Raw genomic sequence first — 26486 nt, forward strand, 5'->3', positions numbered from 1 at the left:
GTTCGTATATATGTAACTGATGTACTTTTCACGCTCTCTTGCATCCCCCGAGGTCTGTTAGACACACTTTGCGGGGCGTGGGACCACTTGGCCAACTGGGACTATTTTGTATTGCAATAAACCCTAGATTTTGGGAACAGAACCTCGTGTCTGGCGTATCTATTCGTGTGTGGTGACTGTGCCTTGTTTCCACATCGAGGGTCCCTCAGGGGCCCCTTCAAAGGTTGCCCCAATATGAGCTCTCGAACCAGGGCCACCTGGTGGATGAGGAGAGAGAGAATGACACGCATGCAAAAGAGAAGATGGACTATGCAAACACAAGAAGAACCAAGGACTCATCAGTAGTGGTAGGAGAAATAGTGGCGGTCAAGTAGCCCCAGACCAACAAACACCCAGCCACGTTCCATGAAGATCAGCTCATTATAACAGCTAAAAATGGGTTGATGATCACCGCAGAAGGCGAAACTCAACACATGACAAGAAACTCTTCACATTTCAAAAGAATACAGCTGATTGAACATCTTCGTTCACGCCCGAGACAACTTCAGGGAGCGTGCGCATCCCGAAAGAGAAGCGTCTAACGCAGCTGAGGCTGTAGATCTGATGGACAAACAGAACCATTGTAGCTGGGAGGAAGGGAGAGAGAACAGCCACAGCGGGCCAGGAACAAACCACGACGACCCATCGAAGAGATGGGCTGAGAGCATTTTACAAGACTCATGCAACTGTTTAATTTGGGGGGTGGGGTCATGTTTAAATATGCAGTTCCGGGGAAAGGGGTGGCAGCGGGGCGGGATGTGACGCGGAAGGGAGGGACAGAGTTAGTTTGTGCACTGGAGAATAAAGACGTGATACTGTTACTCTGTCTCTGCATTTTATTTGCGCCTAGCGCAAGTGATGATAATGTGCTGGCGGCCCTTTGATGCAGCGGACCGACACTATCAGGATTGGATGCCCAACTGTCCATCATGTGGAATGGGGGACCCTCACCAGTAGCCAACGGGCAACCCCAACTAAAATCCAGAGTCAAGGATGCAAGGTAGCCTTTGGTGGTATGCCATAGAGCAAATAAAAGAAAAACCTTTAAAATTGGTTCTTTTATCGCGCTTCATGTCGGAGTGCAGCCTCCAAACCCGAGGACTGGAATTCAAAGGCATGCTGCCCAGCATTGTCCAGCTGCTTGGCGTTGTCTTGTTTCCAAAACATGCGTGTTGTCGTTGAGCCGTTTCCACTGAGCTATCCTCCCGGCACGGAAGAAAGCCGCAGGCAGAAATACTCAATTTTACAGTCTTGCTTTGGTTCTGGCAGGATGAGACAAGTAGGCTGGAGAGTCCGATGTGCATGGAAGTATATGGTGCACATCAGGACTGCCAGCTTGGATCGGCTCCTGGGTATAGACCAGAACAGAGGGACACCAGCACAGTTACCGAAAGGTGCCGGAGCAAGAACACCATGGTGGCAAAGTAACAAGAGGAGGCGCAATGTGACTTCCGTCTTCAGCGAGTGACTATTATACCTCCAAGTTCCCACCTCACACGTAGTGAAGGCACAAGAGTCATGATGTCTCTTGTGGCAAGCAATTGGTACAAACAACCACTGCCACCTTAGAATGGTTAATCAACCTCTAATATCATGATACAGATCCAAGATCCCACAGACCCTGCACCCATTAACCTCTAGAAAGAAAGAAAGAAAGAAAGAAAGAAAGAAGGAAAGAAGGAAAGAGAAAGAAAGCTGTGCCACCACCCTGATGACTCTGCAAGTTTGCCTGCCAACTATGGTGCCCAACATTCAATACTTCCTCATGGTTCGGAAGTAAAAAACACGTAAAAGTGTTTGATTATTCGGAGCTTCATCAAGATCCCCCAGCATTTAGTTTCACTGCACTTGCTAAGATTTGCGCGGCTTGTGTTTTTCATTTCCTCCCAGTTTGCTTAAGGTCACGTGGCCTGTCAGTTCATAATCACCCAGGATTCACTCAGGCTGATTGTATGAGGGAGGTTTTAGTCCTCATATAGCCATTGTGAAAGGTGGTCAGATACCACGGACACTTGGGTCGCCACTTTGCCAGTGACTGCCTGACACAAGGCCACTGTCAAACTGGCATCCTCATCAGAAACCTCTAGAACTGAATGGGCATGAGGCACGTACTTCCTGCCAGCAGTGGTCCCTCCTTAAGGCTAACACAGGAAAAGGTAACACCAGTGCAATCGCCAGACACCGTGGCTCAATAGTCTTCTTCCAGAGCAGCATTGCACCTGACTGGCTCTCTTGTTGGAATGTGGTCTCTCATGAAGCAGAATACACGTGTGCCCAAACAGAAAATGCAACCTTGCGATAAAGACGCTAAATTTGCAACAAAGAGACCTGAGTACTTCCTATACCTGAGGATTCTTAGGCAAATTCTTCGCTATCCTCTGGTCTCACTGCAAAAGTTCCAATGAAAAATATATCAATAATATTTTGCGTTCTTATATTTTATTTTATTTATTTATTGGTTATTTATAATGCGGCTATACACAATGTGTTTCGAGGCGCAACAAGACAAGAGGGTGGGGAACAGGGAGGACAAAACAAAAAACGAGCCTGCTAGGCCTTGTGACATTTGGATCGTACAAGTGCAGTAAAGAGAAGTGCAGAGGGGAGGGAGGGAAGTGCCGGTCAGGGCTGAAGGGCCTGTGAGAAAAGCGAGTGCCAGGGGAGGCAAGTGGACGGAGCCAGTGGAAAGCAGAGAGTGCAGAGGCAGGAAGGTCCACGAGCAAAGTGCAAGTTAAGGGGCTGGAAGGGCTACAAGGGTGCAGGCCCAGCCAGGCTAGTGCGGGGGAAGGAGCCCGGAAGGGCAAGTGCAGGTTGAGGAGGGGTGTCAGGCGAGACCAAGTGCAGGGGGTAGAATGGATTAGGGGGGCCTGGTGACCTGTAATAAATATACAATTTCCCATAGCGGGAGTTGAACCCGGGCCGCCTTGGTGAAAACCAGGAATCCTAACCGCTAGACCATATGGGAGCTGATGCGCCTGATTCATGCCCAATTCCACACGCTTGTAACGCTGTAATAACGTGTTATTTTTACCCAGTTAGGTACTCAATTTATCGACCTCAAAAAGGATGACTGGATCAGTCAATCCTGCTGCAGGATTCGAACATGCAAAGTGCAGGCTTGACCTCATGTCTTCATTTGTGAGCAGATCACCGGGACAATGCAACCCATTACTTTAAACAATCATTTTACCCATCCTCATTCCACACAGAGTCCCAATTATTTGAAATCCTGTTTCGTAGTTAGTACTACAGGACTGAGGCATTTCCATGGTCCTTTCCGAATGTGGTCCCTCAAGCAACTCCGACAGTAGCAGCTACGGGTTGCTCTTTATGCTATACTTGTATGGCCCCTTTGCTCAGGTGTCTTTGATGCATGTACCACGTGACACACGCTACACAATTTCGGAAATCTTTGTTGTATCTCTCCAGAATATCTTGCCATAATTATTATAATTGGTCTCTTATAATATCTGGGACCAGTTTCTAAGCACAAGGCCGCGATTCAAACCTGTGTTGCTATTCGTTACCATGATCATCTGATCAGTGCTTGGTCTGGTTCATCTTTGCATAGTTCAAGTGTTATTTGCAAGCTTCTCTGTTCGCCCCAGCCTAGAATGGGGATACATTTGACTGCTGCATATACTCTGCCCTTTGACAGCCTGTTCTTGATCTCAATGGTTTTCTTTTAGTAACCCAGAATTTGCACCTTGGTTCCGCCATTTGTGCCTCGGTTTATGTCCGGTTTCTTTAGGTTGACTCTGTCTACCGGAATTATTGTGTAATCTGACCTGGAAGAAACTTGATCGGTTTGTTGTCTATGGTTACAATACAGTGTGGTTTACTGCTCCTTTTGTCATTCCTCAAATGCACAGCCAACATAGCACCATCTTGGGCATAACTAGAATCAGCACGCGTGTTCTTCAATCAGTGCTACTTGCCACATCTGTCTGTGCCTGCTGTAAGGGTGCAGAAGTAGACATGGGACAATGAGGTGACATTTTCTGGTTACAAACCTTTATTGAAAGGAAATAAAGTGGAAAGCCTATCTGTCCCAACTAAGAGGGGGTTACCTGTTTCAAACAAAACTAAGGATATTGTCAAGAGTGTCCGTCAAAGGAAAGTTAGTCCACTGTCCTTAGTCCCAAATCAATGTCCGTCCCTCACACTTCAAAAGAAAACTATAATTCTAGCTTCACCCGGCTTGCAAAAAAGTGGTTCCTCCTTCTGGATGGGTTTTGTCAGTTTGTGACTATTGGGGCGATCTCCTTCCTCCACCTGGCTGTCACTAGGCCTTCCAAGGGAGTTGCACACAGATGAAGAAGGAGGTCTCCCTTCCTCAACTCTTCTCAGACAAATCTTACAGTTCCAAAAATATGGGGGAATATGTCTCCCTTCGCCAATCATTCTCAGGTCACCTTTTAGTATTCCCAATTATGTCAGTGGTTTTGACAAAGAATATCTTTCTCCTCCCCTGGTCTTCTCTTATCCTTTGCAAAAGGGTATCGATGTCTCCTTGGTCTTCTCTTCCACCTAATTTGCCAGGCACTGTTTCGAACGTGCAAGTTTTAAATCCTCTCCGCATTCGCTTCCTAGACCCCTCTCTCGGGTTTACAATGTCTCTCAAACTGGCCCAGGTCACAAACCTACCAGGCACTGTTTGACACAAAGTTCTCTGGAATTCTTCCAAGTTCTGGTACAAGGAAGATGACAACTCTCGTATTCAGCTTGATTGTTTTCAACAAATGGGTTTTGCCAGAGGATCTCTCTTTTGTCCCACCTTGATTTAACCACCCCTCAGGGTCTCAATAGGGGTTTTGCACAGTCCCTTGCTTCATAGAGCACTTTCCCATTCATTAACCTAGTTGTCTTTATGGTCTCTTTCAACCCCAGCTGCTTGCTTCTTACCCCAGTTCTGCGGGCAGCTTCCCCCTCCGGCTCCCCCATTCTCCGGGCTTCTCTCGCAAGCTTGCTGCCTTGCCAGTTTGTTTCATCGGCCGGGTTTCTCTCACCGGTTTGCGGCCTCTCTGGATTTCTCTCGCTGGCTCCCAGCTTCTCCAGGCTTCCCTCGCTGGTTCTCGGCTTCTCTCACCCCTGAAAGTCATTTAGAAGTTCCACAGCTCTGTGTCCCTCACAGACATAACGGTACCTTCTCCTGCTCTCTGGTTTGCCATCGGCTGCCTGCTTCTTCCGCTGTGGTCCACGTGTGTCAGCGACGTGCTCCGCTGGGACATGTATGCTGGCTGTTCAGCGTCCCGGCCTCCTTCGATCCCTGGTCTCTGCATGGCACCTCCCTCCAGCTCGCTGTTCCTCCAGACAGGATCAGATCATGAGAGCAGTCCTTCCTCTCTTTTTATCTTTGGCTGCCTTGTGTGCCAGCTAGTATGTTCGCTTTGGTTCCACAAAAGGGCTCTTTACTCTTCTTCTTCCTTGTGCCAGTATTTACAGAGTTATAGCTTTCCTACTCTTCCTCATCACAGTATGGTTTTCTTCATACTCATAGACAGGTCTACTCTGCATAAAGTAACTAGCAGCAGAAAGAGGGGTCACAGAGGAGGGGAGTGTTGGGGCACCAACAGTGTGTGGGGATGTGGTTTTGGGGGTAAAGTGGTGGTCCTCCCTCAATAGTCTTCATCTCTGCCACAGAGGGGGTCCCCTCCCCCCAACGCCAGGGGGACTATCGGGTAGCGGCCTCACCCCGCTGACCACATGGGAAGTGTTTCCCTCTCGGGTGAAGTGATGATACTGCATACTCCGGTGGCTGGCTTAATTGCTTTAATTGCATAAAGCACACGTTCTTTACTAATTTGGTAAATGTTCCTTTAACAGAACCTCTGACTCGGCTGTTTGTCATGTTGCTTGTCTTTCTTTAGCGTGTGTTGTATGAAGGAATGTTTCCTATTTGGCGACTTTATTGGTCCCGTCTTGATGCCTTCTCCTATTGGTTTCTTTGCACCTTATAGCTGTTTCCTCAGTCTTGCAAGCAATGCTTTATGCTTCTTCAATCAATCGGTCTTTGGTTTGCAGCATTTTCTCTTCCTGTGTCTTAGGATTGTAGCAGTGTACAATCACCATATCTTGTATAATTTAGTTCTCCAGCATTTGATCTATCTTCAATAGATTTGCATGCTTGAATTTCTCCCTCTTGTCAGACTGGGAATCCCCTGGTATGAAATAGAAAATATTGCAATACATTGCACTATTGTTCCAGAGAGAGAGAGACTCAAACTTACCTCATGTTGGTCTTTTTGTGCCTTAGCCAATGAGATGGAAAGGCTTTAGCTCAACCCAAAGTAGCAATTTTCAGATTCTTCACCACAAGTTTTGTCTGGTTACTGCTAAACTGCTTTCTGAGCCTTGAAAACATCACGTTTTCACATTTCAGCAACCTATTTATAGAATGAGGCAGTTGTGGGAAGACGAACGCTTCTTTGAGTGACCCTGCCCCAAGATTCCATTTATTGCTTGCTCTCCCATAGGTCTGAAGACTCTGAGATTGACCAAACCTTCACTTGAAAACTCTTCAGAGCAGACAGAGGATTCTGTTTTTCCACAAAAACTAGCGTGTCATCGGAAAAGAGGAGTCTACCATAAACCCCCTGCCTCCTTATTCTGGACCCCTGAAAAGCATGATCTTCAAGAGGAGAGCTTGTTCACCTGAAAGTGACGTACCAAATCACATACTTCAAAAGCAAATGCCCCAAACAACGATGGAGCCTTTGTCGATGGGTTGCCTTTGAAGGACGCAGATGTCTATAAGCAGGCCCGTTTCATCTGTGGATCCAACGTTCATGGACAAATGGTAGTCTACGAGTCCTTCCACCATAAGGTCCCCATCCACGGTACAACAGCCATTGACAGAACCCTCGTCAACAAACGCATCGTTGATGAAGAGGCATAAGCCATCGAAGGAAGGACACATGTCATTGACGGGGAAACCAGCTCACCAAAGGCTGATAGCCCTGAATGGCCAATACATACCGAGGACACAAATTACCCTTTCCATCAGGCCCTAATGCAATCCCTACAAAATATTCTTTCAGAATTCCAGAGACAGCAGGGCTTGCATTGCATGGAGGAGCAACCCTCCAAACCCCACGTTCCAAGGAATACCCAGGACACTACATCATCAGTGCCTTTACAGACACAACGGAAACCAGTATCGTAGCAAAATAAAGAACGTGACAATGCAGAGGACAAAAGTGCAGAATTTAAAAAGCTGCATTTCGCTGCATATATATGTGGGGCAATGGGTACGGGTAATTATACATGTGGGGGAGGTATGGGGAGAATGTGGGGTGTCTCCCCGCATATATATGCAGCAAAATGCATTTAAATAAAAAAGAAATTGGCTTTTTCGTCATCAACATATTTTTTCGAGGTGATGAAATTGATAGAAGCAAACCCACTCCACCCAGGTCAATACGATTTTGCTCACCGCAATCCAGGCCCCTTGAGGAGCCTCAGGAAAACTCAGTCCCTGGGAGGGACAGAAACCTGTATCATGAGTATTCAGATGAAAAGCATCTGATTGACGAACCTGAAGAGGGGGGGAAATTCCCCAGGAATCTCTGCAAGATTATGAGGACCAATTTGAGGATTGTTATTTCTAAACAAAAGCAGCATGACGTTTTTTGGGGGGGATTCACCCCAGATAACATTGTGGTACAAATCATCTTGTGCTAGACTGATTACCACTGTCCCAGCATTGTTTAGGACTGTGGTAGGTTCAATAATCTTTTCTTATAATGGCCATCAGAAAAATTAGGCTATATTCACGAGAACACTCAATTGGGTAACTCAGCCTTGACTTCCCAGGGAACCTTGTATTTAAACAAAAAATGTGAAAGGCTGGAAACCAACACCTTTTGTTTTTCTTATTTGATTATTTTAACTCACTACCAAATTATTACATATAGAATTAACAAAATATTTAATCTTGTCAAAAAGGGTACTTCACAATACATGTCCTGATGAAGCTCACGCAAGGCCGACTCTGAGTTGCAATGCTTTTGATGGAGAATCGTTGTCAACACTACCCTCATTTCCTGTGATTGTAATCTTTTGGCATCTGTACCACAAAATGTGTGGCATTGATATCATTGAGCCCAACTTTGACTTAAGATGATCTTGATATCAATTGTGACTATACTGATGTATTTTGTTTTGATGCATAGTAAAAATGAACTTTGAGAATCAAACAGTGATCAACAATGTATTGTGATGTACCTACATCTTTTGACAAATTCTGTATATTGTCAATACATTCTAAATTTAGTAATTTAGTGGTAAATTAGTATGAACAAATAAGAAAAACTGTACTTATTCCCCAGCCTTTATAATTTGTGATTTTTTCTGCTTATGACGTGACCTGGGAAGTCATGCAAAGTCCTCGGAGGATAGCTCAGGGCCAACGTTCTCGCCTTGGAAACAAGACGACATGGAGCAACACAGGGTCGATCCTCAGGTCTGCGATTAGAACCCTCTGGGTATTAAGCGCGTTATAAATAAGCTATCATATCATAAGGCTGAGTACCAGGTTCCCCAATTGACTGTTATTGTTTGGTTCATTATGGATATGAGAAGTCGAGTGTGACTTCAGGCTGATCCTATTTTAATTACTATACTGATTAAGGATGCAACAGATACATATGTTTCAATGGCTCTATTTCACTGACAATACATTTCGTCAAATGCAATGAGAATTTAGCAGAAGGATAGTCCTTGGTACCAGATTTACTAGTTATATTTTGATTAGCAGTGTTTGATGGCTAGGTAGGGGAATAGGGAAAACTGCTCGCTATATAGCCTGGATATGAAAGCTATAATTGTGTAAGACTTAGGAAATCACTTACCCCCTCGGTTAACATATCTGCCAAAATTTCAGAGCTAATAGGAACCAATTTCCAGTATTAAATGCTATATGAAGTCGATATCTTTATGTATGCAGTCTAACTGTCTCTCCAAGTGTGTGTTTGGAGATCTTTAAATGACTAATTGTGTCTTGCCCGTTTTTGTTTTCCAGATCACAACAAGAGAATTGTAACGGGCTGTGCCCCACACCTGCCTTCGCATCCAAGGCCCACCATGTCTTCTGACCCAACAACGCCCACCTCCCAGCAGCCCCTGCACTCCCCCAAGTCACCCATCTCACCTTCCTTCCCCTTCCACAGAGAAGGGAGCCGACTTTGGGAGAGGGGACACTTGCACTTTGGAGACCTGCCCAGCCCTCTTCCTACCAAGAGAAACCGGACATACTCAGCGTAAGTAACTTGTGAGCCACGGAGGGGTTACGTCTGTCCAATTCTATGCAGCTGCTGTTACAATGATCACCACCAGGGCCAGTGTGTCATGTCTGTTCACAGCAGTGGGAGCAGTGGAACCGGACAGCTAGAGTGCAAAACTCTCTGGCAGAGGTGGGTCACTCTCCTGCAGGAGACATGCATTGCCGAGGCTCAAGATGAAACTGGTGCGCAAGGAAAACCCAGAAAATAGGCCTTGTCTTGCTACGCCCCTGCCTACTGAAACATCTCTGCAACAATTCGGACCAGGCCAGACCTCTTGCTGTTCAGGAAGGAATTCAAGGCCTTGCTCTTTAGTCAGTGCCGAGGTGGCCCCTAGACTCCTTGTGTTCCGCATCACATCCCACGCCCTTGACGGAACATCCCATGCCACATATTGTAACCCCACCCTACTCACCTCATATGTTACTGTCAAAGACATGTGCAGAACACTGCTTTGCTTCCTAGCTAAGTTTGTAAAACCCCCAATTCAATACTGTCGAGACCAGACGCTTTGGGACTTGTGTCAGACACTCGTTCCATACGGTGGGGTTGGGGGGGGGGGGCAGTTTTTCTCATGCAAACCATATAAAGAATTCTTGACAATGAGGGCAACATGCGGTAATGTCATCTTCTGTTTGGTACATCACACAAAAGAAATGTACCCTTACAAAATAAAATCCATAGCTCATTTTGCTTATTGTGCCAGAATTTAAGACCTACAAATAGTTATCAATTAGAAATCTCATCCTGCTAAGCCAAGAATGTAAACTCTTGCTATCTATAGAGTGTTGAGTGTCCAATACTAGTACATTTGTGGTTCTATCTCGGATAGCCTATTATTGGGGACTGCTTTAGTTCTATACTGCTCCACAGGAACTGGCTAACCGCTAGCATAACTTTAGGCTCTAGCTCGAAGAGTCGGCATAATGAGCTTACTGCAAATCTCTGATGCCAGAATCGCCCATTAGTGCCTAAAGTGGCTAGTGACTGGATGAGGTGCTGCCCCGTGTGACTGTTTGCCGACAAACAACCAGCCTGAAACCTAAACTTGTGGCTGCCTAGAGAATCCTACATGCACAATTATTGGGACAGTATTTGTGTGGCTAAGAGGATCGATATGAACAGGAATACCTCTAGCTGGGAGGGTCCCATTGTGCTGCCTGATTGCAGCTGATAAGCATGTTGGTATCATACTGCCCAGTGTTTCCATGGCATGCCTCTATTATGTACCTGTCACGTGATGACATTGCTTGTGCCTGCCATTTGTCATTGCATTGCCTGCCAGCTGTGATCTTCTCATGGGTTTCCAGGGATAAAGTCGCCTGAGAAAGGATTTGCCGAAAATTGCACCCTCAGTAAAATCATACACCTTCCCCCAAATATTCTAGGATTGGAGTTTATAATATAAAATGATATCGCTCGTAGCATATTTGGGGAACGTATTTTAGGGGTCAGGAAAAAACGGTTGCCTACCTAGCGACTTTTTCCAGGCGACATAGCAACATGGACCTTCTGGTGCTGTTTGTTGCAGGTACTCATGACATTTCTACCCTCCTTGGATTGTTCATGGTTTTTATGATATTGTTAGCTTGTGTCTGGCTTCTGTAATTATTGGCACCACAAAAGATGCAGGATTGTTAAGGTTACTTTGCACTTTAAATAGGAAAGTGAAACATATTTTTCTCCAACTTTTGTTCTCGTCCATGCCGACGTTGACGTGCAACTGATCTGGCCAAATCGAGCACACATGGAAAATAATGTGAAAGGTTCATCAGCATCTAATCACCCACATTCGTTGTGATAACAAATTCCATGGGGGATAAAACATCACTTTTTCAACCCCCCACCTCTACATTCACCACTTCAATGTTCAAGATTGTTGGCAGATACGTAGCCCGTGTCCTGGAGTTGTGCACACCTACCCTAGGGAAGGGGGGGGGGGGGGGTGGGGGGAGCACATAATAACAGGACTCCTGGCAGATCACCTGAGAAGGGCCAGTTCATGTGTGTATGCACGCATGAGGCACCTAGGGCCGGGATACCTGTATTCTAGCAAGACCTCACTTGTCTGTTGGGAAGTGGCTTGAAGTGCAGTGCTGCAAATGGGAGCATGCAGCCTGTGGCCCCACTGAATGGTGACCGTACTAGCGTAGAGAGACTATCGGTGACTAGGCCCTTGTGTAATGCACGCCCCGCAGGCAGGTGTCCCCACGTTAGCGACAGCGAATGTTATCATCTTTTCTTCCCTCCGGCGTCAGATGTGTGACTTGGGATCATTATATATTATATATATGTCCTGTCGACCAATTGTTTTCGATGAAATGTCCGGACACCTTTGCTACTCATCTGTCCTGCCCGCAGTCAGATTTAATTTCTCTTCGCAAACTAGGCCATGAAACCAGGTTGCCCTGCCCGTAGCCTGCCATGTGTGCAAATGCGGGGCCCACCGGGCATGTGACATTACTGCTCTTTTAGGAGCAAGGCCTGATTATTTCAGGAGGTGCCCGGTAGTTCTGGGTAGGAGGAAGACAAACATGAAGTCCTGTGTGGTGCCAGCTTTCCAGCTACCCAGGCATAGAGGTGGCAGGTGACTGGCAGAAGCCTGAGGCGGCCGTGAGAAACCATGAATAGAGCTCCCTTTATTTGGTCTAAAGCACCCATGGAGCTAACATGATGATCAGATTGCAGATGATAAGTCATTATGTATGTATGATCATGGGCCCTACCTTGTATATAGTTGCCAAGAGTATATTTTATAACTATGACCTGGTTGAACCTCTGGATCAGCATCCTTTCCCTGATAAAAGCCTGCAGCAGATAAATGCACCTCTGGATGCACACCTCAAGGTGTGGTGAGCTGCCTCATAATAAGGCATGGACCTATTGCACTAACCACAGGTGGGGGCCAGGGCATGTTACACCCATGCATGGATGTGCCTGCTCACCTTGTGCTCTCCGGCTGCGGAAAAGAAAGATCTCGGGGAATATCCCTGCTATCTGATATATGCAGGTAGCTCCACAATCCATCAACATATAACCGCGAAGCAGGGGGCGGGAGGGCGGGAGGGGGCTACAGCAAGAATGCGTTACTCTGCAGTTACTGCACAGGGGTGGGCAAATAAGGGCCAGGCACCTTGTCATAGGTGAGCCAGAAAAGGTAGGGTAAGACGTGGAAACGGAAAGAGGTTGATTTGAGAAATTACAATGTGGTACAATGGTTGGGGTCTATTTGACATAAAACATTTGACCTAATCACATTTGATCGAATTTATGTGACCTTTCTTTCGGTCTAAAATGGGGGGGGAGACCCCTGCAACCTCACCCACTTCCCCTCAACCTAATCTATACCCTTACCCATCTCCATATCTATATTTCATTACATTTGACCAAAAATAAAAGGTTAAAGAAAATCGATTAGATGTTTTAAGTCAAATGTTTTAGGTCAATTATGCTACTACCGGTCCAATACAGTAGGAATACTGGCAATAACATTGCAAGACTGCAACATAAAGGGTGACTTCTGAAAGCAGCAATGCTGCAACGGGAGAGGGGGCAGGTGTGTGGCAAGGATACTGCAGGACGAAGGAAGATTGCTTTTTCATATATGTCTCCTAAAGTCTGCACAAAAGAGCTGTACAACCAATGCCCCAGACTCGCATGATCAAAAGGGCTACCCCCCCCCCCCCCCCTCCATCTTGCACGCCGCACTAAACAATCATTTTCTCTGCAACCCCATCCAGGCAGAAACTGCTCGTTACCCCTCTCCCACCATCCATTCCCCAATTTTAACGGGGGCGGGGGGGAGCTAAATTCCACAGCGCATCCCTTACTACACTATACTTTTATTCAGTGGAACATTTATTGGGAAAATAAAAAAAAGTGGGACACATTACGCAAATCATTCTGTGGGTCTCCACCCGTTGTGTAAGCCCATTGTCATGTCTTGCACGTGCTTCCTCTTTGTTTATTCGTCAGGTGCACAGCCATGAAGCAAATCAAGAAACTGCAAGAAAGGGAATCTCCACTCAAACCGGAGTACTAAGAACACTGATTAAACGGGAACTTAAGCTGCGTGTATATATAATCATTCCCCGGTATCTGTCACTGGGAAGTCCTGCAGCGTAACTGGAAATCAGCCTCCCTGCTGGAGGGGATGCCCGGAAAATCTTTCCTATTGCCTTGCATGGTGGTCCTTCCTCTCACACATCAAGGCTATGCTTAAGGTAGCGCTGCCCCTGGACACCCTGCTGATTCTGCTTCGGGACAGCAGAGATGGAGTTTACCCCCTAATTGGCAAAACTTCTAAACTGATTCCTCACCTCTAAATGGCCGCCACGATCTCTTTCCCGTAATTGGAAGTCCCCTGATGGCCCGGTTATAGCGATGCGGTGGGGCAAACTCTGGGACATTTTGGTGGCTGAAAAAATCACTGCACTAGCCGAGGGGAGGTACTCAACGTATGCTATATGATATGATAGGTTATTTATAACGCCCTTACTACCCAGAGCTTTCTAAGTGCGGATCTGTGTCATCTTGCTTCCAAGGCGAGCACGTTCCCCCTGAGCTATCCTCCCGAGATGTTGCCATCTGGCTTCCCTTTATCAACTACACACAGGACTATTAGCGTATAATCCACTGAGTAGGACTGATTTGCTATGATAACACCTGATGGATCTATGCTTTTATGGTTTATATTGTACTGCCTTGCACTCTCTTGATGCCTTTGTGCATACAACTCTAGGGCAACACATCACTCACGCACATAAGAGGATTTGACTCTCAGACATAGCCTCTGTCACTCAATGCAGTATACAGCCCATCTCTCGAGGGCACCCTGGCACATGAATTCGCAGCCAGTGTTGGCTCCGAGCCTGTGGGCTGGGGCACAGACTTCCCACTGTCTCTCCCTTTCCCTGACAGCTTTGGTCCGGATACTCAAGTCATGGTGTCAAACCTGTTCCTACTCATGGAGAAACTAGGCAATCCTAGCATTTCATATCTCCTCGGTTTCTCCTTGCTCAGCGGGATGGCCCTCTACCTGCTCTTTGGAACATATTAAAGGACCACAGTAACCTAGTAACCCTTCAGACTGGGCTGAGCTAGAATCTCACCTCACGGAACGTTTTCTCGTCCTGGCTCCTGCTTTGCCCCTCAGTCCCTTTCCACTGATCCAGTGTGCCCCACTAGACCTCTCTCTGTACTCTAGGGTGCTCTACAGTGCAGCACCCTAGAATCAGCTCCTCCAATGACTGTGTTTTTATGGCGATCCGGGAGAAGCTAATTTCTGCCTGCCTACCTCTCTGATTGTAAAGTATTGCAGCTCTGTCTGTGCCACCAGAGAAAAGGGGAAGGGAGGGGCTCCGTTTGAAAACGTTACTGTCATGGAGGTTGGTGCCGCACAAGTCCTGCAAAACAAGATGGATGCCATTGTGAAACTGAGCCTGAAAGACATCCGTGGTTGACTCATGCAAGGACATTGTAAATGACCTTTGTAAACTGGCATTTGTTCGCCCGGAGGACTTTGGCAGCAAAAGAAGCTGTGCAGCAGTGCCGCGTGTATAGTTTCTCTGAGAGGCCTGTGTATATATAAAACTAAGGGCCAAATTTGGGAAAAAGAAAATTCGTATTTTCAGATGACAACAATTCAGTTGTTCAAATCTTCTGTTGGGGTATAAAGTCTATCTTGACTTCTTTTGAAGAAATTCTGTCCTGAAGATGGCCATAAAAAAGAAAGTTTAAAGACACTAGGGATAGTGTCTGGAATAAATTAAAGGCCGAAACATGTCGACAGCGATCTAGAATACCCATGTTAATTAACTGTGGGATTGTGTTTTATATGAACAAAGTGGTCAGAATAATATGAAACCTTGTTATATAACTTTTGTGTATCCTCTTTTTGACGTTCGATTGTTGCGCAACGCATTTGTGTTTGAGATTTACAGCTTTTTAATCCAATGGCAAAGTGCTTAAAATGTGTATTATCATGTATTTGGCACTTAGTGCCTTTTTAATGTTATACAACATGTGAAAATAATACATTTCAAAATATTTTTGTAAATACTGTATACGTATTGGGTTCATGATTTTAGACAGTAGTTTATGCGAGAGGCATCTGTGTTTGGTGTAATTGTGGCTTCATTTTAGAACACTGGGGAATGGAAAGAGGGGCATCAGACTCACTTTCATGTTTCATAGTGTGCTCGCCTTAGAGCCAGTTCCCTTTGAGTCTCGGTCCCCCGATAAAAAAGTTGGGAACCTTACCTGTTTTTCGGTAACACTGCCTACCTCTCAGACAATCTTTAACTCGGCACAGTTCTTCTTTGTGGAGCGATTTTAGGTGTTACCTACAGAATGCAATCGGTAGTCTTCTCTGCTCCCCCATTTTTATCTGACCTACTCACCCAGTCAATTCCTCTAACTCAAAGTTCCATCCGTTTATGAGCTCCCTTGTCTCACACTAACATGTGATTGGTTCCTTTGAGATAAACAATTCTGTGATCTATTAAATTAACACTGTCCACTGCCTTAAAAATCTGATATATGGTTCAAAACTTTAGTATTCATTTCACAGAACTGCAGATACATTTGTCTAATGATGTGCTCAGACTTGTCCCTCAGCCACTTCCCTGGCGCACGGGTTTAGTGTGAATTCTAGAGATTGGTCATTCCTACCATCGATTGTAAGCTTTACAGCACGTGAGGGCCCAAAAGCCAACACCTTCTCTGTCTTGCTCCCTCCGGGACATTCTAGGGGCTCCTTACTCTAGTGTTCCTGCACAGACCTTATCAATGATTTTCCACTTGGTGCCTACAGTTTCTCATGCGCTCTGCCTTTCCCTCTCCTCCTCCTCTCACTCCGTTTCACTACTCTGCCTGATCTTGTATCTCTTGAATCTCTATTCCCCTTTCTTATCTCACTCCATCTCTTGTCTCCTCCTTCTCTCTCACCATCCCCTCCCACCATCTCCTCTTACTGGTCTTTAAACGGTCCTCGGTGAAAATATCTTGTTTTTTTTTAAAACGATAAAATAAGATTGATTTAGAAAGACTGTTCTGTGACCGTACAGCGCGGTCTTTCTAAATCGAACTGTTATGCCCCTGCCGCACACGTCGGAACCAGGAAGAGCCGTCAGGGGAGAACAGGTAAGTGATTTAGAAGACATCAGGCCAGAGAATGAGAGTGTGCGGGGGGGCAAGGAAATGGTATATTTTTGCTTTTTGCGGGCCGCCTAAATATTGGACGAAAGAAATCGGACTTTCTGATAGGTGGTCTACACAAAGCAGAAATATCACATAGAACCCTTTAAACTCCCCTCCTCTTTCTCGGTCTTTCCCTCCTCCTACCTCTTTCGGGCACCAATTTGTCATGGAAGCAAAAAGAAAACTTCTTCTCCTGGACACATTGCAAACCAGGGGCAGCTTAATGCCAACTAGTAATGTGGTGAAAATTCAAAAGGGCTGCCTCCCTCGCCTATTGAGTGATCTGGACCATAAAATGAATTGTCCACAAGGCATCTTCCTTGATGCCTGCTCTTCTTCTCTTCTGCCCCTTTCTGATTTCTCCTCCCTCCCTGCTGACCTTGCCTTATCCTCTCTTTTCTCCTCTATTTCCTATAGTCTCGATCTACTGCACCCCCTCTCCTCTTTCCGCCCTACTCGTAAGCACTCCCATCCCTGGCTGTCTCCTCACCTCCTGTCCATGTGTCGTCTCCTCCCTCGTCAAACTGCCTACTTCTCTTATCATTCTCTATATGACTCATGCCTTAAATCCGCCAAACGCTCATACTTTTCTAACCTTATTCACTCCCAAGCCTCTCATCCTTGTTGTATCTTTGAAACCCTCTCTCGTCTCCTCTCCCCTCCCGCTCCTGACCTCTCTTCTACCTCCCCTCTTTCTCCTTCTGACTTTGCCAACATCTTCTCTGAAAAAATTATCTCTCTTCGCCAAAAAATTGTAAATTCTCCTTCTTATTCCCCTCCCCCCCTTCATTCCCCTTCAGCTGAAATATCTTTATTCTCTCCTATCACCCCCTCTGATGTTTCTCTCCTCTTAACTAAATCCCACCCTACTGCCGCCCCCTCCGATCCCAATCCTTCTTATTCCCAAGATCTACCCCCATCTCTTACCCTATCTAACCTCCTTCTTCAATACTTGTCTCTCTACGGCCACCTTCCCTTCTGCCTTCAAGCATGCTACTATTATCCCAATACTGAAGAAGCCTTCTGCTAATCCTCTCCTCGCTTCTAACTTTTGCCCAATCTCATTTTTACCTTTTCTCTCTAAATTGCTCGAACGCTTAGCATATTCTCAGCTCTCTACTTTTGTCACTACCCTTTCTCTCCTTCCCCCTTTGCAATCTGGCTTCCGTCCCAAACACTCTACGGAGTCCGCTCTTACCTATGTCCTTAACTCTCTCTTCTCTGCCGGCTATTCCAAGCAATCCTCAATCCTTATCCTCCTTGACCCTTCTGCTGCTTTTGACACTGTCGATCACCCCTTACTTCTCAATGCTCTTTCTCTGTTCTTAACTGGCTCTTGGCATTTATTTTGACTCTTCCCTTTCCTCATATCTCCCTCAGCTCACGGGCATGTCGCTATCATCTCTTTAACATCCGTAAAGTCCGTCCCTCTCTCACCTTGCATGCTACCAAACTTCTAATCTCCTCCCTCATCTTTTTTCGTCTTTTCTGTTGTTCTTCTCTCTTCTTTGGTCTTCCCGCTTCCCACCTTGCCCCCCTCAAATTCCTTTATCACTCTGCCATCTGCACCCTCTGTCTTCTCTCTCCTCATGTTTTCTAAATAAGGGAGACCTACAATACCAAGGATCCTATAGGCTACTATCATGAAACAACAAGACAATTGAACCTTGGCATATGAAATCAGAACATTTATCTTAACAACACCAGCTTATTTCAAAAATAAATGTATTTGTATGAAAAATCTCACAAGTTTTTATAACAGTTATCGACGCCCACATCCATATACCAGAAACGTAAAAGACTATTCTTTTTCCCCTGAAAAATTGCATACCAGGGAGAATAAACTGGAAGGTGTTGATTTGTGTTCCAGAGACGCTCACACCTGAATAGTGTATCAGGTAAGCTGATATGTCGATGATTACGCAGTCGGGAACATAATGCTGATATGTCCTTCATTAGATGCATGAGGGAGGTTTACGGAGTTGCTTTGTCCTCTTTTTTTTTTATTAGAGTTTTGGTACAGAGAAATCTATTACCACTGTAGGATGAATTCCATCGCTGACACGCGACTCCATTATTATTTTCTGTGGAGGTGAGTGGCAGCATGTATATACATATATTGAAATAAACACACAAGATGTATCTGTGTTTAGAAAAATAAGAGATCGGAACATTGACAAATCGTATATCACTTATTTGTAGATAGTCGTGTGAACGACATCCCCCACCTTTTTGACAACACCGAGTGGTCGCAATAGAACCAATCCGTCTCCTGAAGAAGGCCGCCTACATCGATTGGCCCAAATTGAGAGCCTCTCCCTTGATGACCGAAACAAATGTCGAGTGAAGAGTGAAATTAAATAAGCATGATACTATTTGATGTTTTGTATTAACACTCACTGAAAATGTAAAGTGGTGTTGCAATATATGTAATAATTTGAGTATTTAGGAGGATTGATTATTGTATATTCTTTGTGAAAGATTGAAGCATTGAGTGAGATTGTGTTTTGAATGATGGAATGAGTGGTGGTATATGGATGTGGGTGTCGATAAAATTGTTATAAAAATGTGTGAGATTTTTCATACAAATAAATTTATTTTTTGACATAAACTGGTGTTAAGATAAATGTTCTGATTTCATACGCCAAGGTTCAATTGTCTTGTTGTTCTCTCTCCTCATGACTCCATTTCAAACTTACTTTCTCAGCTGGGATGGCTACCTTTCCATTCCAAACTTAAATTTCAGTTAATTAGTCTGGTCTTTAAATCTCTAAAAGGACTTGCTCCTCCTTACCTCTTCTCTCATTGTATGCCCCCTCTCGCTCCCTTCGTTCTGCCGATCTGTTACTTTCCGTTCCCCCACCCCCTTGTGCCTCTTCTCGTTTCCGTTCCTTTCAGCTCCTTGCATTGGAACTCCCTACCTTTCTCTATCCATTCCTCCCCTTCCTACTCTTCCTTCCGCTCCTCACTGAAATCTCTTCTTTTTCATTCCCCTCCCTGATCCCCCTTGCCCCTCTCACCCTTCTTTCCCTCTTTTTTCCTCTTTTTTGTACCCTTCTCTGTGTTCTCTTTATCTTCCCCTTCTCTCCTAATTCTCCCTTCTTCCTGCTACTCACTTACTCACTACTCTTTCTCCCCTTCCTTCTTTCTCTTACCGTTATTGCTGCTACAGGTCCATGTTTATTGTATATTTTGTTGTTCATTGTAAAACACCTTGGATTAAGGCGCTATATAAAACAATAAATACAAATACAAATTGAAGCAGCACATAACCTCGCTCCTATGCCAGGAGGCACACGAACAGTGCACTCCCAAGCTGTCTGGTAGGATGCGGGCATTATGTTTCCTTGAATATTATGTCGCTTGCACTGAGAAGCCGGGGTATATTGAGTGCTTTGCAGAACATTTTGCAATATGGGACTACTTAAAAATTACATTCAACTGTGTCAGATCTTTCGAAATCTGTGATGCTTGGCAGAACATCCCCCCGGAGGCCTGGCTGTGTTTCATATGTGGTAATAATTGTTTGGAAACCGCCAAGCACCTACTACTATGATGCGAAGCGCTTCTACCCTTAAGGTCTATAGCACTCAGAAATACAGGCATGCAGGTGAAGACTCCTCTGGAGGAGCTCTGGTCTTGCAGACTTATATGATGGGGAATTCGGAGGGCCTAATCTTCCATTTCTCATTGCTGTGGAGGAAAGTTAACTCCATCTTCCATGTACTTGTTAACTCCATGTAGGTAATTGATGTGTAAGTGGAAAACTCTGATTTTAAAAGTTGTATCTTGTATCAACTGTATATAATTAATTTAAAAAAACACACACAATGTAATTCAACAAGACAATTAAAGCGGCCATGCAGAATTCTCCAACAGGTTCCTACCCATCACTACTGGGGCTGGGTCACCCCAGTAGTGGTAGTCTTCTAGAAAAGTGAGGCACCTCCCTTCTGAAATAGTAGTCTCTTCCCCTGGTATCAACGTTGTACCCGGGCACGTGCATTAGGATCTGCTTTACAGTGGGCCTGCTTGGACACCTCTAGTAAGCACTGATCCTCAGTTTAGGATATATTTTCACTCTCTGGCCTGTGCCCGGTGTCTCATAAAACCTCCTGTTTTCTAAGTGATTCATACATGCATTACCACACTGGCTGACATTTCCCTAGAAGCCATGATGCTGTTGCAGGCTCTGCTTATGCCTAGTAGCTATGCTGCTGTGACTCTGCCTGCCTCTCTCTGACTCTTTGTCTCTCTCCCACAGGACCGCTCGGGCCTCCGCCGGGCCCTTGTACAAGGGGGTTTGCAAGCAGTTCTCTCGCTCCCAGGGCCACGGCTTCATCACACCTGAGAATGGCGGCGATGACATCTTTGTGCACATATCTGAGTGAGTACTTCGGGGAGAAGTTGAGTATTCCAGACCATGAGGAGACATAGTTAGTTGAACGTGGAGGGCTATGCCTGAGTGTATGGAAAGCACTGAGGACAGAGGGGTGAACCTGGAGGTGCGTCCCAGGAGTATCTGAAACACTGGGAGGAGAGTGGGAAACGTGGAGCCGCGTGCCGAGGAATGTCTCAAACAAGGAGGACAGAGTTTGCAAGCAGAGAAGGGTGTCTAGGGTGTATCTGAGACACTTGGTGGCGAGTAGTAACCATGAAGGGGTGCGCTGAGGAGTCCGTGTACAACTGTAGCAGAGTACCTGGCTAGTTTCTCCATCACTAGGGAGAGAGCAGCAGTCAGTGGCATGTCAGGATTGTCTCAAACACATAGTAGGGAGTGTAAAAGCACATCAGTGTTTCTAGCCAGTATCTGAAGCCCTGGGGAAAGAGTTTACCTGGAGGACTAGTCCTGGGAGGGTCTCGAATATATTCAGCAGCGAGTGTTAGAAGGAGAGCCCTGCTCAGAGTCTCCCAGCTCAGAGGGAAGGAGAGGCAGCAGTGGAGAGGTTTTTCTTGAGCCTCCCAACCATTGAGTCAATATTGGCGTGCTATACCACCTCCTTTCTCAGTGGCATTTGATTGGATAACTAGATTGCCCGTCTCTGTGATCTGTTATTGACCATCTACTGCATCTGCTTTCTCTGTGGCCTGCCCCGGGAGTGCTAGTTTGCCCACTCCCGCTGTGCCAAGTTATTGGCACCCACCTCTGTCTCCCATCTCACTGATATGATTAGGTTGGCTGGTTGTCCGTGAGACCTGCTATTGGCGCCCTGTGCCTCCCCTATTTCAGTGACATGTGGCTGGATGGCTCGACTGATTGGCTCGGTCATCTCTCGGACCTCGAGGCGATGTATCTGGAATGCTGGACATTTGTATGATCTGTTATTGGATGTTGTGCTCTTGTGTCCAACGGACGTTTGCTGGAGAGTGTTTTCGAATGGGCGCCGAGCGAGCCAAGGATCAGACGCATGAAGTGATGTTTGCTGTCCCGTGATTTCACAAAAGCGAGGGTTAAATAATAAATAGGCAACGTGGGTTGGAATAGCACCAGAAAAGCTCCTTGTCTTGGAGAGGAGAAAACCGTGTGTGTTCAACGGAAAGTTCTATCAACTTAATGAAGGTGGGGGGGGGAAGAGTTTGCAAAGTTTCTCTCAGGGCTGCCCTGAATTGGCGTCTCGCAGCTTTTGCACTCGGCTTATAACCAAGATGACACCCGGCCTGAGTATCCTTAGAGTTTAGGGGACCTGCAGACCGCTTTCTCGCCGGGACGCTGCCCAGCACAAATGTCCCTTACGCAATAATCGCATTTATCATCCACATATTTTTGATCCTGTTATCAAGGAGTTAAGAACTGAATACAGGAACATTAAGAAACAGATTATTGCTCACAATGGTCCATTCTGTTACCAACTATTAAAGACTGCCAAAAGCCGTTATAAAAATTGGCTTAAACAGAGGAAATCCTTACAGTTTCACCATGACAGTGTTGCCTGGCTTGGTGCAATAAGGAATAAAAACTCGGCACAGATGTGGCAGATGTTGAATAATCCTAAAGTTAACTCTCAGGGTGATGCGCAGATCAATGGCGTCACCGAAAAAGAATGGATCTCATATTTTTCGACATTGTACGCTGATTCGATCTATGACAAACTGCAGTATACACCTGCTTCCCGATCACCTTGGAAACTATGTTTGTCAGAAGAGTTAATCTTAGCGTCTCTTAAACAAATTAGCTCATCGAAAGCCCAAGGACCTGATGGGCTATCTAATCATATGTTTAAGGCTTCTCCTCATGCATGGGCACGTATTTTATTTGTGATTTTCAATGAGATCTTGAACATCCGCAAAATTCCAGCTTCTTGGAAGACCTCGATTATCATCCCCATTTTCAAGAAGGGCGATCGCACTATCCCTGCCAATTATCGCCCGATCGCTCTTCTTGATGCTCCGGGGAAGGTATTCGCGGAATTTGTTCTGAGTGAATTCAACGCGTGGACTTGCCGTGCTCAGCTGCGTGATCCAAATCAAACGGGCTTCGTAGCAGGCATGGGCACATCCATAAACTTATTTACTCTTAATGCCATCAAACTACACTGTATTCACCAAAAGCAAACTGTATATTTTGCGTTTTTCGATCTTAATGCAGCTTTTGATTCTGTTAGTCGGGTGCTTCTGTTGACTAAACTGTACAGAGATCATTGTCCTGAGACACTGTTGGATATCATATATCAATTCCATTCCAATACTTCAATTTCAATTCGTCTAACCTTAGACGGTATGTTATCCAAAAAAATACCTACATCACGAGGCCTAAAACAAGGTTGCTTATTGGCATCTGCAATTTTCAATTATTTCATTCAGGATCTAAGATTTGATTTGTTGAAAGTTGTGTCAGATTCACCTAAATTGAATGGTTATACAATTCAGTCTCTTCTTTATGCAGATGATTTGGTTTTGATTTCTCAGACCCAAGTAGGGCTCCAACGACTCTTGGATGCTTTCTATTCTTATACTGTGCATAATGAACTCAAAGTGAATTTTACCAAAACTCAAATCGTGGCTGTTTGTCCAAAAAAACGTTGTCCTTCTTTTTATACTTGGCACATGAACCATGTTCGGATTAGTAGAGTGCCTTCATACACCTATTTAGGAATCGTATTTGAGAATGTTCAATCTCCTGCAAGCCATTATGCACGTTTGGCATGTAAATTAACTGCTTTCATATCTCAAGCAACCATTTTAATGCACAAATATGGCAAATTTTCAGTCCTCCCAGCATGGCAGTTCTGGACTGTAAAAACAGTCCCGGCCCTACTGTACGGCTTGGAAACCTTTCAAGAAATTTCACCCATGCTTTTAGCTAAATGGGAAGCGCGATATTGGCGTCACATCTTGCATCTTCCCAACTGCATTCCGGTGAGCTGGATAAGATATGAACTTGACCTAATTTCATTACAGGCTATTTTCAATTGGCACAAATGTGCCTTTTTTAGAAAATGCATCATGTCAACCACTTCACGAATTTTGTTGCAATATTTATCATCTTATATTTTCTCAACTAAACATGTTTTTATTGAAACATGGCTAATGTCTGTTTATGCGGTACTAATTAAAGCTGAAGTCTCAATCGACTTATTAAACCACAATCCAGACAAAGCCAAAAGGAAAATATATGCCACAGACTGGATCACAACTCGGCAGAGATGTCTTACGTATCAGGATGCTGACGCAAACAGATTTCCGCACAAGAAAATGCGAAGTCTGCCATCATACCTAGTACGTTGTCCCTCTCCGAATTACCGTCATCATATTTTAAAATTACGTTTTAATTTATGGGGCACCAGAGAATTGCTGTATAAAAGGAATCTGCTGCATGGAGTTGGAAATGTTTGTCGTTTTTGCACATCTCAAAATACTCCTGAAACTATGAGGCATCTCATAACAGAATGCATGGTTCTGCGTCCCTTGCGCGAAACTCATTTTGCCCGACACTGCAATTACCTCCAACTTGCTACACAAGAATTGTCGTGGTTCCTTGTCTTGGGCTCAGGATATCAGCCACTACAAATTGCAACTATTAACTTTCTTTTGAGTTTAAAGTTGGAACCAATAGCATCTGTAAGTCAGCTTGAATCAGTGAAAGCATAAGCCATGAACTTGCTATACAAACAATGAAATGTATTTGTAAATTAGTTTGTCTGAGTTCAAAATTGGCACTGATAGCGTCTGCAAGTCAGTTTAAATTAGCAAAAATCATAAGCCATGAATTTGCCATACAAACAATGAAATGTATTTGTAAATTAGTTTTTTTTTTTAAGACTTCTTAAAGACCTTTTCTGTTTCTGTAATATGCAATTGTGGTATTGCTGGTTTTGTATTATTTAATTATTTTATCTGTCTTTTCTAAATATATTTGTATTATGTATATTTGAAAGGTTGATTAATTTCAACTATAACAAATAAAAAAAAAAAAAAAAAAAAAAAAATGTCCCTTAGGTTGCTGGGTTTCTACCCAGGAAACTAGGCAGTCATGACAGTGTGGGGGCACGTGGGAGGAGAGTCCCGTAGCCGCTGCCCACCAGCCTTTTTCGTTCCTCTAGTCTAGACCCCGTCTCCCTTCTTATTATTTCTTTTTACCCTTTTCGTTTCCTCCTTTCTTCTTCCCACTCTTTCTCCCGCTTTGTCTGTTCTTTTCCTTGAGGCCCCTGCTTGTTAACCCCTTTGGGCACCTCCTTCCTGCCCTTTCTCTACTTCTTCTGACTTCTTGGACTCCTCCCTCACTAGTTTCTTTGCTTCGCAGTGAGCTTGTTGGACCCGACCGTGCAAGGCTGAAGCTCCCCAGAGTAAGTTGGGGACTCTTCTAGCCAGAGAGCCGCTCCAGGTTTCTCATCTCCCCACATATATATATATATATATACACGCGAGCAAGTCCTGACGTCTAATTACGTTACTGCGATCCTGACTTCCTGTCCACTCTCTGACATCTTTCCTTTTTCTCACCTCTTCAACTTCCTGCTCCCTTAGCAGCACCTTCTAGGACCACTTCCCAGACTCCGGTAATCTTATATCCTCCTCTGTGGGACTTAGACCCGCCACCCCCGGAAACTTCTGCCCATTCTCATTAGTTCTGATCCTCTTCTTGCCCACCTCGATGACACCTCTACCAGCCGCCTGTAAATTCTCTACAACCTGTTATCTTCTCATTAGTCTGCTCAGTGTTGCCTCCACCAGTCTCGGGTAACTACTCTCTTCAACCTTCCTTCCCACCGATAGGGCCTCTCACCACTCCACTCCAGGTGCTACTCCCTACTTCCGCCATGTATTATCTCTCAACACTGCTGATTTTCCTTCCTCCTTCTTCATGTTGCTCCTATTCCGTCGTTCCACTCCAGATCTTACCTGCTCCTCCCACTCTTTCTGCTCTCCTCTTTTCTTCCCCCTCCAAGCTCCACTCTCCTGGTCTAGCGACTCTGCTCCATAGTTGCCAACATGACCCGATCCAATCTGTAGATGCTTATCCAGTCCTGTTTTTTCTTTGCATTCTGGGACTTGTAGTCTGAGTTGTATAGTAGGAAAAGTGGAACTACAAATCCAGGACTGGATAAGCACCTACAGATTGGAGTGGGTCATTTTGGGAAGTATGCTGCACCGCTTTCCAATCACTTCCTTGCACCTACTCCAGACTCCTTTTTCCAGCTCCAAACAATCCTTACTTTTCTTCCCCACCAACTTCCTGCTCCTTGGGTTAGGCTAGAGCTGTACTTTATATAGTCTTTTAGCATCACCGCTGTGTTGGCTTTCAGTGAAATAAGTTGCAGCTGGGTGGGTAAGGGTGGACTTGCGGATGATTGGTTGGCTTAGCTTCCTTACTGAGTCTGGTCAGCGGTGCTGTTAACTGGAAACGAGGCTATGTTCGATGGGATGGACATTTTCAATCGCACTAGCTGTTCCTGCCTCCTGCCTGCCTGCTCCCTGGCGCTCTCACCCCGGGGTAGGTGAAGTAAGTCTCCCTTTAACATTGTAGTT

The 26486-nt window shown here is 45.2% G+C and overlaps 1 protein-coding gene and 1 long non-coding RNA gene across 2 annotated transcripts in view; both read left to right on the forward strand.

Annotated features, from left to right (window-relative positions):
* CSDC2 (cold shock domain containing C2) overlaps window positions 1-26486 on the forward strand; it is a 252489-nt gene that overhangs the window by 212322 nt on the left and 13681 nt on the right. Inside the window, exons 2-3 of the mRNA XM_069652765.1 lie at window positions 9062-9299; window positions 20785-20907. Of these exons, the coding sequence (XP_069508866.1) occupies window positions 9124-9299; window positions 20785-20907 (299 nt within the window). The 5' untranslated portion in view covers window positions 9062-9123. The remainder of the gene's footprint in view (window positions 1-9061; window positions 9300-20784; window positions 20908-26486) is intronic.
* Window positions 15409-20776, forward strand: LOC138581444 (uncharacterized). The gene is made up of 3 exons (XR_011304555.1): window positions 15409-18418; window positions 18531-18612; window positions 18723-20776. It is a non-coding gene; the product is annotated as an uncharacterized lncRNA (long non-coding RNA).

This window comes from Ambystoma mexicanum, chromosome 3p (assembly GCF_040938575.1).
Source record: "Ambystoma mexicanum isolate Mex_15411 chromosome 3p, UKY_AmexF1_1, whole genome shotgun sequence".
Taxonomy (NCBI): domain Eukaryota; kingdom Metazoa; phylum Chordata; class Amphibia; order Caudata; family Ambystomatidae; genus Ambystoma; species Ambystoma mexicanum.